This window comes from Halichoeres trimaculatus, unplaced genomic scaffold (genome assembly GCF_033239565.1).
Source record: "Halichoeres trimaculatus isolate MK-OKI-2021-1 unplaced genomic scaffold, fHalTri1.1 fHalTri1_scaffold_16, whole genome shotgun sequence".
Classification (NCBI taxonomy): domain Eukaryota; kingdom Metazoa; phylum Chordata; class Actinopteri; order Labriformes; family Labridae; genus Halichoeres; species Halichoeres trimaculatus.
Window position 1 is genome coordinate 13,364,550 of NW_027437194.1, and position 18,158 is coordinate 13,382,707.

The 18,158-nt window shown below is 39.0% G+C and overlaps 1 protein-coding gene across 8 annotated transcripts in view; it reads right to left on the minus strand.

Moving 5' to 3' along the window:
• The window catches only part of tcf4 (transcription factor 4), a 234,326-nt gene extending 230,481 nt beyond the window's left edge, over nucleotides 1-3,845 (minus strand). For 2 of the 8 annotated variants that reach the window (XM_074691142.1, XM_074691140.1), the window contains exons 1-2: nucleotides 3,120-3,842; nucleotides 2,772-2,810 (exon numbers count right to left, since the gene is read on the minus strand). In XM_074691142.1, the coding sequence (XP_074547243.1) occupies nucleotides 2,772-2,810; nucleotides 3,120-3,191 (111 nt within the window). In that variant the 5' untranslated portion in view covers nucleotides 3,192-3,842. Of the gene's footprint in view, nucleotides 1-2,771; nucleotides 2,811-3,119 lie in introns of all 8 variants that reach the window. The other 6 variants (XM_074691138.1, XM_074691144.1, XM_074691137.1 and 3 more) reach the window with 6 other exon arrangements.
• Nucleotides 3,846-18,158: the final 14,313 nt, after the last annotated feature.

Genomic DNA, 18,158 nt, shown 5'->3' on the forward strand with positions numbered 1-18,158 from the left:
TTAAGATTTCATCGCTATTTGCATCAGAGCCAAAGCTAATCTGAGAAATGAGTCTGACTCAAGTATAGAGTCAGTATGGTTTATGATTTGGGCGATTCTGGTCTTTTTAGTGTGTCTCCATACAACACCTCCTGGCTCCAGCTTTTGTTAAAGAGTGTTTCAAAAAAAATTGACCCCAAGTTTGTTTGTTTTTGTTTTGTTTTTTCCTTTTTGGTTTATTTTAAAATCTTAAGATATTTGATACCCAGCCTGAATGATGGTGGACCCTCAGCTCAGAGCTGAACACAGATATGAAGAGTTCAATTTCCAAAACATGGTGGGAACATTCATTTTTGGGAAAGCAGAAAGAGATCAAACCCCTCATTTCAGCATCTACAGGAAACAAAAAGGGTAATTCAAAATCACCTGTTCACCTCCAGTACAAAATGCACCCAAAAATTGTCTCATTGGCAGAATGTCGCACGGCTCATTTTGGAATGAAACGCTTCATATCTATACTTCATTTCTGACTTCAACACATGGGATAATCATCAGACATAGTGACCATCTGCTCTACACATCTACTGGAAAATCAAGGCTACTTCACGACACAGACTAAAGCTAAATGCTAACTGTAAGAGCTACTGTAAAGGTTTACAAAGAAACAGCTCACTCTGTCAAACCCTGACAGATAACCTCCCTGGATGAAAATCAGGCCTGTGCGTTGCTATGTTTGATGGTGACAGCTCAGTAATCTCAATACACTCAGAGAGCTTCACACTTGCAGATGGTGAAAGCTTTGCAGAACTTAAGGCTCTTACATTTTCTTTTATATTAAACACAATATAAGTAAATTAGGCCCTGAATAAAGCTAATTCACCCCCTCTCTTTGTTCTTTAAGCAGCCTGTGAGGCCTTAAAGTGCAAAAGAGGCAGCTTGAGGAGTCGATCTCTCCCACTCGGCTGCATCTGAAACAACTGTTTGTAAGATAAAAGATCTAAATTCTGATATTCAGCTGGTCTATCGATATCCCAGTTGAACCCCGTTTTTGAGCTGCTGGTGTCAGCTTGTGGGCGTGCAAAGACAGATGATCGCATAAATTAATGCAAGCGGCTTGCGTTGATAATGAGAAGACACGCACTTTAGCTGCTGTTGCCCTGCTTTGTTTGAATGTTTTCAAGAAAGATATTTTTGACGATCTGATCTGGTTTCTTCGAAACGTGTGGACAATCACAGCACACTTTAAATATGAGGAAAAATGTCTGATACACACCTGCAACGTGTACAAGTGTCCTCTTAAAAATAAAGACTTTTGTTCTAAACAAATCATTTATTTTGAAAGAAACTCAAAAACACTTATGAGCAGTGTGAATTCTATTTGCTTGTGTTTTAACTGTCGATTTTGCAATAAAGCTCGACATTGTTATTGTTTTTGATTGCATGCTTTAATAATTTGCATTAATGCAATTTCTCAGTTTTGAAATTAATGTCTCACTGATTAATTTAGCAACTGCAGCTGTATGATTGTTAAATAGAGTTGTAGGGATGTGTGTGTGACCTATTCTTTTTATTTGCAGAGATTTCTTTTTTTTTTTTTTTTTTTGGTATTTGTGATCTATGATATCTCCTCAGGGACACTGTGTCATATATAATAAGGCTTATCCAATACAAGCAGCAAATTGTTCTCACAAACATAAAACGTCTATTAAGGCATATTATATAAATGACATAACAGTGACTTTGTTGTATGTCTTTTGTTTAAAATGAAACAATAAGTCTATTATAGCCCTATAATAATCAGAGATTATTGTGGTATTATGCAAAATCATTATAGTGCAGCAATAGGGGATTATTGTGATGCTCTTTAATATATATGGAATTCTATGAAATCTTTGTTGTACTTCTTAAACACTGATTCATAGAGGTTAACAGTGTGTGTACAGGCCTCAGCTGTGATATGATGTTGAATGCCTGTAGCACAGTGATATTACAGAGCTTTAAAAGAACATTTGAGGGAATTTTATTTTACACTTCGCCTCTTATGCATCCTTGAATTAATTTTTATTCCCCCGATTTCTGATATGTAACTTTTTGATCTCATTTTATCATTAGGTTACTCAAAATTTTGGTTGCTCCTATTTTGCATCAGGCCTAATCAAGAGGTCTAATTTTGCTTGCTCGATTACAATGTCTGCAGAAAATATGCACAGTTTGGAAATTGTCACTCCTTTATTAACATCGATGTCAGAATCATTCCTGCAGTACTGATATTTTTTACATCTCTCTCCCCATGCTGTCTCCCTACGTTTTCTGATAGGATTAAACTAAGTCCGCTTTTCCTCTACAGTTTGGGGTGTCTCTGATTTTTTTTCCTCCCTCCTCCTCTTCAGACCAAAGTTGCTCCCAGAGGAGGAGAGGCACAGAGAAAACATGGCCGAGAGCAAGGACAGTGTTTCCTGGCTGTCAAGTTTACAGCTGCCCGTTTTAAAAAGCACTAACTTTTTAAAAGGAGTGACGAGTTTGGGCATTTAACAGGAAGATTGCATAGCTGTGCTGAAAATGTGTGACACATTACCCTCTGATCCGCTGCCTGCCTGTCTGTCTAACTGTATGTCTGTCATGCAGGTTCATGAATCAACATCGAGCCTTTTTGCATCTGAAATTTCTCTACAGCACGGTGCAGAGTGCACAAACTCACACAGACAATAAGAAGCATTTCATAAATCCTAACGAGGGCAAAAAAAATCAGGCTACACAGAAAGGAAAAAAGGACTTAAAATGAGATATACTACCATGGATGTTGGGAACATTTTCAAATCGCTGTTTCGCATCTATAAGACAACAAAATTACTAATGCAGCATCACAATTCTCTGTACACACACACACAAAGAAAAATGAAATTTACAAACCAACAATATGCACTGACTTTTCTGCAAGTTAGTCTACATAAAAACACAACTTTTGTGCAAATAGTTGCAGGACTGAGTGTGAATATGTAGATTATGTGCCGTGCAACTAAAAATGTAAACATTAGTGGCTGTATGATTCCTACAGGACGCCTGTAATCTCTCTTTACAGCTGTGCTGTCATCATAGTTACTTTATTTGTGATAAAAGAAAAGGAAGGTGCATTCGCTTACAGCGCTGAAATCCAGTAAGTCACTCAGTTCCTTGTCTGTTCCCAAAGCTGCCATCCGCTGTTGATGATGCATTTTAGCAAAATCAAACGGACCTAAAACATGGAAACAAATGGAGAGATAGAAAAGATAGAGGACGGTAGATAGAGAGATTGATAGATGGAGGGATAGAGGGAGGGAGAAGAGAGAAGAGATGAGGAAGACCTCGGCTGTTTTTTGCGCACCGCTCCGCTCCCGGATCTTTTTCCTCCACAGCGAAATAAATCCAGTAAAACAAGCTCAAAGCCTCGATCACAAATCTAGTTTTCTTTCATCCTCGGAGCTCAGTCCCGGGTTCCTGGTGTTGGCAGCAGGGAATAAATCGCAAAGAAAAAAACTGACAGGAAATAGAAGACTGGGGGCGACAGGACGAGAGTGTTTTCGTTTTCGTTTGGGTCTGTTTTACCAAAGAAGTCCGACCTCTTCGCGCGAAGACGCAGCTCGTCCGCCGCGGCTGTGCCTCACACACGATATAAATAAATAACACGCTGAGTCTCCGCGACTCTTCCAGGGAGGAAGAAAGATCACCTCAGAAATGTTTTGTGGTTGTTTTGTTTGATTGTGTCAAAGGAAGAGTCCAGGCAGGGTGAGCGCTGCTTCTGGCCGGGCTGTGGGTCCCCTCCGCGCGGCTGCGGGTGCTGTAGATCCCCGGGTACGCAGGACGGATCCCATGTGCGTCTGGCACAGCCTCGGTGTGATAAATGTGATCGTGCGGCCACCTAGCTTACATTCTCGTCTAACGCCGCCGCGCAGAGCACCGAGCCGCTGCTGATGCTTCGGAGGAAAGCGGAAAATAAGCGATAAAATAAATAAAAATTAAAGAAAAATTGGTTTGTTTGTTTGATTGATTGGCTGATTGGTGCGATGATTGGCTGCTTTGATTTGGACTGGGTTAATTGGGATACTTGGCGTTGGAAAGGTGATTTTTTTGCTCTTCGGGAGTTTGATTAACTGCAAGTCTATACGAACCGTGGCAAATTAAAAGTTTTCTTACTGTTTTGTTGCATAACTATTTACAGTTTGAATATGCTTGAGTTTACCTCAGTTATCACAAACACATTAATACATTGCCTCCTGTGTTTAGAGGAGGGGTTCTCCCTGCACATCTGTTTTTCGGCATTTTTCCAAGCGTACTTTCTCCTCTTCCTTTGTGTGTGTGTTTCTTGGATTAAAAAGTGCATTGAAACAAGTGCAGTGCTTGACCTGCATCGCAACTCCCCTATGGGTCACCACCCAAACCACTACCGCACGAAACCCGCCTCTCTTGAAGTACTTTACAGTACTTTTTTCCCCGTGTGTGTGTGTGTGTGTGTGTGTGTGTGTGTGTGTGTGTGTGTGTGTGTGTGTGTGTGTGTGTGTGTGTGTGTGTGTGTGTAGCCCACAGCCTGCTGGTATAAAATGACTGGCCTATTTCTGCAAATTACAGCCTGCATGTGCGGGTCTCTCTCAGATAGAAAAAGCCAGCAAAAACACGCAGGTGCAGGTATGACATAAAGGCTTATTTGTTGCTGTGTAAAGTGGCCCTGCCTGCTGGCCCTTCACAGCCTTTCACTCTCAGACAAAGTGCTTTCCATAGAAAGTGTCAGAGAGTGCAGATCCACTTCATACAGACTACAAGCAAAAGTAAGTTTTAATATCTTCCTATACTGCAGGCATGGGCTTCATTTAGTCAACAGCTTTTCAGAGAGGGTTACGTAGGACAGGTGACATAAGACACACCTGTATGCTTATTTTTTTCCACTTTTTCAGTTCAGACACAAAACAGACCCCAACCCGGATTATCTGCTGTAAAGACCAAACCACCAGATATTTTTTTCTCATATCAACTGTGTCTTCTTGTTTTTTAGGAGCTTTGATTTACTGAAAATCTGTCAGGTATACTATATCGCGGGTAAAAATATTCAGCGTGTTGTGTAAGATAAGTCAATAACTCATCCCTGGTTGCAGAGAGGCCATGCACCATCCTACAATGTATTTTGTCAGACCAATTCCAGCCCTTTGGGTCACAGTACATAAAATAACTCGAGAACATGGTCAACTCTTTCACTTTAAGGGAGTGAAAAAACAAAACCAAATGTAAAGAAAAAACATCTTAAACTTTTAGACTCAGCATAGTGGAAACCAAATTCAATTCTGTAAATAAGACTATAGAAAAATAAGGTACAATCAAAGAGGTACACAGTTGTAAGAGAATGCAAAAGTATGGTAAGAGCAGTAAGCTCACAGGTGATGTGAAGTGTAAACACAAGGTACTGAGAGCGTATCATACAACCTGATTCAGAGGTTTAACATGCACAGAGAAGTGACAGTAAGGCAGGAAGAGAGTCTGTGTGATGTAAAGAAAGGGCTAACATTTCCTAAACTGTATTTTTACACAAAAAGGGCAAAAGAGGATTAGGCAGATTCCCAGTCGGGGGACTGACTGTCAGTTAGGGATAGACGGTCATTTGCATTCACACCTGAAGGAAGAGCTTTATCTATAAGGTGCTGATCAATAAACCACTATGCTGAAGAAGGCACAATGATCACCACAATATATTTTTCAGAACTCAGCAGAAACCCAATCAGGATCTCACTTTTATAACTGTTCATAACCCACAGTTTTAGAAATTATAAGTGCCAAAGTTGTTTATTTCTAAATGCTATTTCTCAGTACTGGTGGTCAGCTAGACCACAGAATTCACTTATGGCACATAGAAAAAAGCCCCTACACCAGGTGACAGAGGTTTGCAATGAGAGCCAAGAGCTGTCCTCTTCTTAGATAAAAAAGAATTTCAAGATCAGTTTTTATTGATGGTGGAAACTGAAGCTAAAGGCTAAATACAGATTAAATTGTCAGTGCAAACTTGAGAGTGTATCAATAAAATAAAGAGTGAGGTTATATTAGCTGCTTAGTGAGGTTGGAGTTGGTAGATAAGCACTGGTAGGACATAACCAGGATTCATTAGCGTCATACGTTACAGACACGTCTCAGTAATCTGGGCTAAGTAAAGCGTGGTTTATGCTTGATATATCCACAAAGTCAACAGGGCTCAATGCGGACGAATCGCCCAAGGGGCAACTTCCAGTTTAGAAAAGTGAAGCTTATACAGAAGTGCTAAAAGTTGCTTTTCATCATGAATCCACATAAGGCTGGCAGCAGAAAGACCGGAAACAGCATTAAAAAACATATTTACCGCCTCGTTCAAAACAGCATTATAACTGTCAGGAAGGAAGCTCAAACCCGCATCATATCCAATATGGCTGTGTCCGTGGTTTACCTTCATTTCACTGTATCAGGAACAGATGGGTGGTGTCTCAGAGACTACGCCCATATTTTATACAGTCTATTGAAAGACCTCATTTTTGAGGCCTGATCTCTTGCACAGTCTTTTTCAAGCAGAAAACTTTCGTATAGTGAGCATCTGAAATCTTTGTGATACACCAGCCCCTGCAGTTTAGGAGTGGACACCAATGGATGCCGCATGTGTTTTCCGCACGTCTCATTTTCATACGTCACTTATGTGCGGAAAGCAAACCCAGCCGTAAGACTAAACAGATAGTCTGCTCACCTTCATGACAATAAAGTACGGTACAAACTGAGCTGACAAAGTTTGACTGCTGTCTCGTTTGAAACGATAGCGCTACTCAACCACAATTAAATTCATTGCCTCATCGCTTTGCATCCACAAAAAGCTTGTCACAAAAGTCCTTACTTTACAGGGTGATAGTGCTCATGGGAAATGAAGTTTGTATCCTGTAATTTTTGCCTTTACAACTTAAGGACATAAAAACTATTGGAACAACTGTTTGTGTTAAAAATTCTGTTTTTTTTTTGTTTTTTTATTACAGTTGTAAAGGAAGACAAAAACAGGAGCAAAAGCTACAAGTAAAGGAAATATACTGCCCTCCAGGTTTTGATTAACTGCAAGTCCATCCGATACAGGCTTGCAGTGTATATAGGAACATACAAAATAAGAGGGAACAATATTAAGAGTAATAGTTAAAATCTTGTCAAATTATCATTCATCTATGTGCTCAAAGGACTGGATATCTTCAACCTCTTCAGAATGAAACCCTAGGGGAGCCAACTGGATGCCACCTCTATTCCATTCCCACATAAATGCTAAAAAGTGTTACGTAACATTTTAACAGCACACTCTGGTTTAGTCTGAGTGTTTTAACCTTGAAACTGAGCAGGAACACACAGTTATGGTCAGACGTGGAGCACAGTGCGTCAGTCACATCTGGGTCAAAACTAAGCCGCAGAAATCATCCTTGATGCGTGGAAGCTATGACACGATGAGCGGGAAAGAAGGGTCATGGGAAAATACATTGTTGTGTGGCTAAGTAAATGAGCTGTAAGATGAAAGTCTAAGCAAAGTAGCAAGGATGAGAAACCCAAGAAAAATATAAGGCAACAAAAAAAATCAACACTTTGATTAATACACACAACATACTGTCAAAACGTTAGCACAGGCTGTTCTTGTGTTCAAAATATAATTTAGAAGGCTTCAGTTTTTAAACATAACCGTGTGGCAAAGTTGATGGAGGTTTTTTTTGTTGTTGTTTGGTTGGTTTGTTTTTTTTTTTTTGTGAGGGGGGCGAAAAAATATTTGAAAATCCTGATCTCATAGTGGACATAAAAGTTTGGTTCCTTAACACGAACAAAAGTTGGGACTAAATAATCATATTTAAGCCATATCTGATAAGAAAACTCAAGCTGTTTAAAAGCATAAACCTGTAAGTTTAGAACTGATTTTAAACTGGGACACTCTTATGACTTTCAGCAGGAAATAAGAGGACAGAATTTGTATTTAGTGTGTCACTCACTCTGGTAAAGTTATTGTGGTTGGAAAAATTGTCTGGAAGTTGGAACACTTGTCAAGAGATTCAGTAGAAGGTCAGAAAGAAGGGAGATGGAAAGTGGGTGCAGAGCAGAAGAGGAAACAAGTTATGTCACCTTTACAAGGTCAAATATTTACTCCGTCATAACTTTTTTGAAATTATTTTTGCAAAACAATGACAGCTAATTGGGAGAATTATTATTTTTCTGATGTGAAAATAACGACGTATTCAATTCTAAGACAAGATTGTCAACATGTCTAAAAATGGCCTATTGGAATTTTCTTTTTAATTTAACCTTAATTTAACCATGTTGGTCTCATTGAGATGAAAAATCTCTTTTTAAGGGCGGCATGGCCAAGACAGACAGCAGCAAAAACACAAAGTTACAGACAGAAAACACAAAAAGAAACAAAGCACAGTCAACAAAGCACAAGATGATGGATTTAAATTTAGAAGTTATTCTAGGACTCAATTGTTCAAACAGCTGAGCAAAAACATCAACATCTTATTGAATCTGCCTCCATGTATTTGATTTTAGACTTAAAGACATTTAAGGACACCAGCTCTGTGAGTTTTAAGTCATTCTGCGACAGATTCCAGGCTCAGGGTGCAGAGTACCCCGAAGCTCTTTTCCCCATTTCTGTTCAAGCGTTTAGGACAGGGGGAATGAAGAGGTCCTGAGGACACAGAGAGTACTGTCCGGTACTTTTCTGCATGATACAAATACATAAACAGAGGGTAACAGACCAAAAATTGCCTTATAGATAAAGGTGTGCCAGTGAGTGCGCCTCCAGGTCATTAAAGCGAGCCATCCAGCCCAAGAGAGCAACTTACTCACTTCGGTGAGTCAGAGGTTTACAGTTTGATGTACCGCAACTGTTTATCAGCCCCAACGAGAGACTTAATCTTTAGGTTAGTGATCATAGTTTGGGTTTTTGAGAATAATATTAACAGTTTGGAAGTTTGACACCAAAGTTACAGTGAAACTGCAAAGGCTGCTGGGCCTTCATGTTGTCCTGAAAGTCAAAAGTTCCCAGAAAGCAATCAGGCTCAAAAGACAGAAAGACGATTTAAAAACTGTAACTACTAGAGGTTGGTCTATTCCTGTCAGCCATATTTAAAGGCCCAGACTGAGACACACCAGACCCTGGCTGTGTTTCTTTCAAAGCTGAAGACATGAATGAAGACTGAGGCATAGACAAGAACAAAAATATGAACCAGAAATGTGATGGTGCTGGTGGTCAAGGAAATAGCAGGACTGAGTCACTGTGAGGAATTAATGGAAGAAACACACACCGAAAAACACAGAAGTGCACACTGCAGTGAAGCTGTGTAAGCAGACACACATTAAAGGCATGCAACCACACATACATATTCATTTTTTCTTTTGCACACTCACACACTGCACACAATCCTACACAGACATACACACACATACACACACTCCGCCCCTCTGCGGTCTCTAGCTGTGTGTTTTTGCCAAACACCTGTGTAATCGTACAGCTGTGGAGAATGCTGGGAAAGGACCGGGGGAACTGAACACCGCACAGCTAATACCCTTTGATTCCACCCGGATCACTGAGTGTGTGAGTGTCTGTGTGTGCACGGGTGTGTGTGTTTGTGTGCCTAAGAGTATGAGTATGTAAAGTGTGAGTGCTTTTGGAGATTTGAGCGAAAGAGAGAGGAAGGCAAGAGGAGTAGATGAGTGTTGGCTCAAGTTTATTTTGCATGTGTGGTGGTGGTGGTGTTGGGATCTGTGTGTGTATGTGTGTGTGTGTGTGTGTGTGTGTGTGTGTGTGTGTGTGTGTGTGTGTGTGTGTGTGTGTGTGTGTGTGTGTGTGTGTGTGATCTGTCCCCAGTATCACCATTCTGGAACATTCCTCCATCCTCCTCCTCCAGCTGTAGTCACACCATCGACCACAGAAGAAGAAGCTGTTACTTTTTTTTCCAAACACAAATCCTTTTATTACCGAAGGATTGTCTTCTTCAGCAAAACAAACAAAACATCCTTAAAGGTCTTAAGACCACTAAGGATAAAATATCAGCCGTACAATATCAAACTGGGTTAAAGCCTGGATTTCAAGTATGACCAGTACCCAGGAAAAGATCACTCACCAAGAAACACTTTGGTATGATTTCACAGATATTCTGGTATCAAGACCTGCACCGGTCATGTCAAAGCAGTATGTCAGAAAAAGAATAACAATGGTTGGGCGCAGATAAAAATGTGTCAACACTTAGTTATTAGAAGGGTATAAAAAGATTAGTGCGACCACTTTATAATTATCATGGCGTTTTTCTTAAGATATTTGAATAAAAGTATTATTAATGGCCATTAAGGTCACAGATCCTGCAGTTCAATAGTTAACTTATAAGTGGAAAAATCAATGGGAAAAAAAAAGAATAAAAATGTTTTCCTTTGATCTCAGATACAAAACTTTGAGGAGAACTCAAGAAAACCCCTGAAGTTTTAGCTTTACAGCAGAGAATTCAGACCACAAAAAGAAAATGAAGTTTCAAGAAGAAAGCCAATCGATGCAGCCATATTGGAAATAACACAAGCTTTCTAACAGCTATGGGGTGCCCCTCAGTCACGTAAGCTGAGCTCTGCTTGGATAATCAGATGATGCTAATATTTTATTAACAGCTGAGTTAGAAATAAATGCACCCACTGACAGTGTGTGCTAATAGAGAAATTAGTGTTTCAGCCACAAGACATTTTTTGAACCAGGATGTAAATAGTTTTTTTTAAGACCATAACAGTCTGTTTATTTGTCTTGGTTTATACGTGGTTTCTGGTCTTTCTGCAGCCAGCCTCAAGTGAATTCTCAATGAACAGCAACTTTAGCACTTCCAAAATGCTGGAGCACAGACTAAAGGCAAAAACAGGGGCTAAACTGTTTGTGATAATCTTTATTTCAACCCACATGCAGCAGTTTTTCTGCAGTGGTCTTTTTACACTTGAGAGTCTCTCAATAAAATGAAGAGTGAGGCTTTGCCTGGTAGATGAGCACTGGCAGGATACAACAAGGATTCACTGATGTTACACGTTACTGACATGTTCTATACATGTAACTACAAATAAATGCATCATCTTGGTTCCTTGTATTCTGGAAAAGTTTATTTTGATCACAGAAAACGGTTTTCTTTGAAGATCTGCTCTTTATTAATTTCCTTCTATACAAACACACACCTTGATAAGAGTCAAGTCCTAACAACAGTGGGTGCTGGTGCTCATGGGAAACAGAGTTTCATCCTGGAAAAATACTAGCTTTTCCAAATAGTCTTCACAGCCCCTCTTAATGCCTAGTTTATATTTTTACCTGTTGGCTCAACACCATGGCCTATACATCCTAGGTCAACATAGCAGCTCCTGTACCTACGCAGAGGCCTACACATGTAGCCAAGTTGCCCCCCACCCCAAATAAAGTGAATCAAAACTACGTGACCTGTGATTCATCTGCAGAAGAGAAGGGACGCACTTCCTGTATTCAAAGCATGTCTGGAATTGCCACACGTCAGCCATACCTTTACATCTCTTCTGACATCTCTTCCCAGTCCTTCCCTGTAACTGTTACTGTATGATAAATGGCGCCATGTATCAACCTCAATATAACATACTACACCCAAAAGTGCCGGGAAACAGTGAGCAGATAACTTATCAGCACTGGAATCAGAGATTTGCAAAGACTTTGTTTGATAGTTTGACCTGTTTTTAAAAGGAGAAGCATTAAACATACATAAGGCTGTTTTACCACAGTAGAAAATCACTTGGACTGACATCTACCAGCCGCTTTAGACATTAAGAATAACCTTATATAATAGGCAAGATTTTCTGAAAATTTTCTAGCTTGTGTAAGTAATAACAATGCAGCAATATTAATGTCAGACTGATATCTTTGTCACTAAAATCCTGTCAGCTTTAGTGCAAAATGATATATCAAAACAAAAAGAAAATAGTAAAATCTCAAACTACATAATTTCCTTCACAGAACCCTTCAAAATGAGTAGCCACGGTTAGATGAGGAGCTTTACGCCTTTCCGAATGGAGTCTTTCTGAATGACTTTTCCGAAAACAATAGTATACATGGAAAGGAATATTCCAATCTCTGGTCTACATCCGCCGCTATAATCAAACAGAATACTCAATGGGGCATGTGCAGAAAAAAGTAAACATCACATGATTTATCAAAGACGGAGGACAACAGTATTGCAATACTCCGTATTGCGAGTTTTTCATCTGTCCAGTCCTAAAATTATGTTCAGTTCTTCAAAGTTTGGATCAAAAGCAAATTTTCCTCCAGTGCTGACTGCTTGCCGCCACTTTTGAAACTGAGGAATGTCTCTAGTTGCGTCTTATGTCATATCTGAGCATGCGCTTAAAGAACGCACACTGACAACTTTCCATTTGAGTGGATACAGGGTACCTCAATCAGTTTGGGGAAAGAAATATTCCACCCCTGTGAAACCGATTAAACGTCCATTCTGATTGGCACTTTTCATTAAGAATGAGGTGTATACAAAGGTTAAATTCTTTCCGTTAGAACAAAAAAACTGAATGCGATCGGAAATACTTGGGTCCATGTATGCGTGGGTAGCGACATTTTCCAAAACTTTGTCATGGATTTGTCTATTTAGTGTGTTCTCACCCTAATTTATTCAATATCCGACTCTGCTTCTCTGCTGCTCCCACTATCCTAAGAAGTGCAGTTTGTCTTTGCAGTGGTGACAAACAGGTAATAGGGCTAGTGCTGTTTTGCTATGGTAGGGATTATGCTGGTGAACGCGGCCTTCGTGTTTGTCAAATGGTTTTCTATTATCTACCTAGTTAAGCCTCAAACACTTCCACATTTTAGAGGACTGTTTCTGAATCTGACCTTCTCGCTCAGGTTCAAGTGACGACTATTAACGAATAAAAATCTGTAGACGAACTGAGGCTCCTTTCAGAGGGAGAAGCTCAGCAGGTGTCAGTTCTCACTGCACAAATCTTGGTTGGTTTGAGCCTGAGAGTGTGCGGGTGGCTGTTTCTAGAAGGCAGTGTGTGTGTGTGTGTGTGTGTGTGTGTGTGTGTGTGTGTGTGTGTGTGTGTGTGTGTGTGTGTGTGTGTGTGTGTGTGTGTTAACCATGGCCTGGGTGTTTTTTGGGATAAGGAGGCGGGTGCCAAGCAGATGGTTTACACAGGTGTCTCCAGTATGTATGTACTGGATGTGTGTGTGTGTGTGTGTGTGTGTGTGTGTGTGTGTGTGTGTGTGTGTGTGTGTGTGTGTGTGTGTGTGTGTGTGTGTGTAATGGAGAGAGAGACACTAGTTGAGTATTACAGAGAAAAGGAGCAGGAGAGGGCTGGAGGAAGGCAGCTGGGGTCAAGTTGAGGCCACTTCCATCTGTTTACAAAACAACAGTTGTCATCTCAGTAAGCACAGTTTTAACCATGGGTGATTAAAATGTGCTATTGGTCCATAAACTGCGTTAAAAATTGTTTCTCCGTTGTAAAAGGACTGGTAAGAACAAAACCAAAGCTTTAACACTTCAATGACTTTTAACTGTTTCCAGAGAGTTCTCTCACTTACAGACTAGTTGGTTAGTCTTCATTTAAGTGTTTGTTCAAAGATTGGGAAACAAGTCTTGTGTAAGAACATTCTTAGAAATGAATCAGCTTTTATGCCAAGAAAGCACCAAACAAGGACATTGTCCTTGGAGAGAACACAGTGAAGCACACTTAGCTGAACATAAAGACAACCACTTGTAACGTTATAAAAAAAAAATCAAACATCTCCATAAGACCCTATCTCTTCCTACTCCCACCCTACAAATCTGACACAGTTTCAGAAAACTTTCCTAATAAAAGACTCACAGAGAAGAGCTGAGCTGAGGACATGCTATCATGAGGTCTGGTATCACTTCAATATATAATTGCCGGTTTTTAAGTTGAAATTTAAAAATGAAAAATATCAGTGCCAAAATAGGCTATTTCTAAAATTAATTTAAGCGCATGCCTTAGCAACTTAAGTAACTTGCAATTTCCTTCATAGTACTTATATTTCTTTATTTACCGGTAATGTGTCATCTTAAATTCAGCTTTATGAATCAGTCATGTTATAACGATGGCAATATGGCTATATTCGTTAGCTGGAAAGAAAACAATTATTTACTTACTTTCTCTGCTTTTCTGTCTCCATTAGGTTAACTGATCTCACAACTTTTGTTGCGTAATGGCTTTTGTGTAGTTGCTTTTGCAAGGATCTGACGCCTACTGGCCACCGTACTAAAGGGAAACAAAGTCTTTATTTTACAAAAAACACTACCTATATTGGAAAGTACTCCCAGTGCCTATAATTACATAATAAAACAATGAGTAAGAATAAATACAAATCAGCTAGCATAGATAAAAGTTAAATGAACAATAAAAATTCTCAAATTTAAAAAAGTCTATGTAATAAAATCGAAATAAGACAGAATGTGAGTCGTTAAATTTGACTCAAATGTAAACTTGAAACATTAGTGACAGAAAAAAATAAGAACCATTGTGCATCTTTGTTTTCCTACCCTAGCTTAGCAACGTTAGCATCATTAGCATCAATGACTAGATAACAAGTACTATCTATGTGTTCATCATTCTCAATTATCACTTATAATGTACATTCAAGATCATGACTGCCACTATTAAAACTTCCTCTCCCACCATAACCATCACCTTTACTGTCACAGGGGATGCAGTCGTGCTCACAATGTCAGTGCCATTGTTTCAAATGGAAATGTTGACATTAATCCAGTTATATGCTTTGCTTGTTTTATCCTGCTTACCCACTACATGCACCGCAAAGACAAAAGTCCAGATATCCTAAAAGATATATTAAAAAAAAACTGTTTATTATTTTTACCTTCTCTTGATTTATTAACCTCAAATGTAGGTTGCCGTGTTCAAGTCCAACTTCTGCTGACTGGACATGGACGACTCCCAGCAGCCATGTGGGAGCACATTTGAATATAACTATTGTGCTTAAAAGCAATGTTGAGTGGAGTGCGTATATGTACAGTGTGTGTGTGTGTGTGTGTGTGTGTGTGTGTGTGTGTGTGTGTGTGTGTGTGTGTGTGTGTGTGTGTGTGTGTGTGTGTGTGTGTGTGTGTTGAGAGGTTTAAAAGGGAGGCAGAAGTGCCGAGTCAGCAAACAGAAAGAAGAGAGGGAGAGAGAAGTTTAGGGGAGCGAAAGAGCGGGGGAAAGAGTGACCTACAGAAATATAGAGATGGAGAGAGGGAGCAGGAAAAGTAAAAATAGAGAAAGGGGAGAGAGGGGAGTAAGAGGGTGAGGCCTAAACCAGGGATTTGTTGGTTTCCACCTAACCCAAATCAACATAAACACAGTTAGACAGATGAAGAGAAGCTGCCTCATTTTGCCACCACATGCAACCCGGCCACATGCGCTGAGGTCTGCTCTTTGTGGTGGGAGCGTGTGTGTTGATGTGTGTGCTCAGATGCTGTATAAAAAGAACACAACCACTTCAGTCATAAAGCTCGGGCTCAAACGCTTCAACTGATGCAGAGAGTGCATTTGGTATAACACTGCTCTCCTTCTGGTGTACTCGGCATTTTAGACTTAAACATTTGACATAAGTTTCTTTTTACATCCTGTTAAAAAAAACAACTGTTCAACTGTTGAGATGTTAATATTAGCTATAGCTAAATCAGCAACTGAAATTGAATCATACTGTAGTGGATGATATAAGTTTTGGTCCAGTGGAAATCCTCAGCAAACAAACTCCACATAACAAAGGGGTTACATGAATGGATTACAAAAGCACCAATATGTCATTCTAATTACCAACACATTTTTTTTCACTACAGCACTTGTTATTCTCATGTTGTCTCTCACTCAAGTACTAACCAAGACAGACCCTGTTTAGTGTTGGAGGCCGGACGAGTTTGTGTGGGTTCAAGTTGGCATGCTTGAACTTTGGTTTTCCTGCAACTAGGGATGGGTACTGAATTAGGTACTTTTATAGGTACCGACCAAATTCCATCAAAAGTACAGGATACCGATTCACGTAAAATCAGAAGGTACCATGTTTAGGTACCTCAACACATCCTTGTGACTGTGAGGGAGCAGAAGAGTTGGCGATTTACCATGTTGAACATGAACACAGCATTGCAAGGTTATATATTGAAGAATAAATATGTTTAATCAAAATATTATATATATATATATATATATATATTTTTATATATATATATATATATATATATATATATATATATATATATATATATATATATATATATATATATATATATATATATATATATATATATATATATATATATACACATGTGTGTGTGCTTATTATTAAAATGTATACTACATAGACACAAAGAAGTTGAGTACCGGTACGATTTCCAGGTACCGGGCAACGGTACCTGGAATCGTTTCAAATGTGAAAGGTCCCCATCCTTAACTGTAACACTGATTTAGAAAGCTCAATATGAAAATGTTTGGTGTGGTTGAGTCACTAATAAGAATGCACGTTTCACCAAGGGTCAGCTTGACTTGATATTTCGACCCCAAGCCATAATCCCCCAAATAACTGAAGCACTTACACGATGCTTCAGTTTGGGAGCGTAAGACACAGCGAGATCAAAAAGTGGACACTATGCTAAAGAGTATCTTGAAACAGAAACAGACACAGGAACAGTTTCTTTCCCCAGGCCGTCACACTAATGAACAGTTAACCCTGCCATAAAACAATAACTCATATACCCCATGTACAACTACATCCTGTCTGTTTCTCTTGCACAATCATGTTTCATTTTTTCTTTTGGAAAATTGCACAGTTCTTTGACACCCTTTCAGTGCACAATTTTATTTTATTTTTTTATTTTAACTTATGTGTATATATTTTTTAATTTTTCTTCTTCTTCTTTCTCTATTATTATTATTATCATTATTATTATTATTATTATTATTATTATTATTATTATTATTATTATTATTATTATTATTATTAGTTTACTTTTGCCCTATTTTTTTTTTCTATTTTTGTAATATTCAGTCACCAGAGTCAAATTCATTGTATTCTTGAGATACTGTATGAATACAGGCGACTCCAATTCTGAAAGACAATACTGAGGGCAAATTTAGGCAAAGTCTCACAAAGTATTTTGCACCACTTGTTTAACGTAAATCTGACAACAAATATCTCTTTGTTAATTGCTTCCTAAGCTGTTTATCATATTGAGGGACCATGCAGAAATTCGCAAAAGCAGAGTAACCACTTTGTATCTGCCCTGATGAAGATTACAGTGGCAGACATGCTTAAATTTTAGTCTGCAGCCCTGAAAATAAAGGCTTTCAGTCTAATTACCCTCTTTGATTTTTGAAGGAAGTGAATATTTAAGGAAGAACGCAACATCTTAACATTGCAGTGTGAATAAATTAGTGTATAAGATGGAGTTTTTGTACTTCTATCAAATACCAGTAACAAGAAAAACTTTGAATATCAAAGAGGTGTGTTGATGCATCCAACTAGGGGCACTAAATGCTTCTCTAAGACATCACAGTGTTTGCTATATATGAGGCTTCATTTCAAAGTGCTTTTATTTCAGCACGCACTGAAAAAGCTCTAACGTAGTTAAGTTGAAGCCTTTACCTGTTAATTGTCATCATCTTGCTTTCCTACAAGGCCCACCCTGACACTTTGTAGATCTAGAAGTGAGCAAACAAAAGAAACTGTTTTTCATGCTCTCCACAAGTGGCCAGAAAGAGTAAAATATATAAAGTAAAAGAAATCCCTCACAATATTCAGTGAATCCCAAAAATGAAGCAATTCCTCTTTCATAGGTATGAAACGTGTTGTTTACACTTACAGTTTCATGCTGGCTCAATGCAAGCTGATGTGAAATCAGGTGGGAGTTTGAACACACCTGATTCTTCTTCTTCTTCTTTGGTGTTTTACGGCAGTTGGCATCCATGACGTTGCATTACTGCCATCTTCAGTTACTCATCCGCTACTTCCGTTCATTTATATTTGATTAAAAAGTCCAGTGACCGTCAAAAAAGGTCATCACCTCCTTTCTTCCCTGGCACCTTCTGCACACCCTATAATACTTTTGACACTTTTCCCTCCTCTTCCTATTGTCTTCAACTTTTCCATTATTATTCCTCTTGTCTGTATTTTACACATGTTA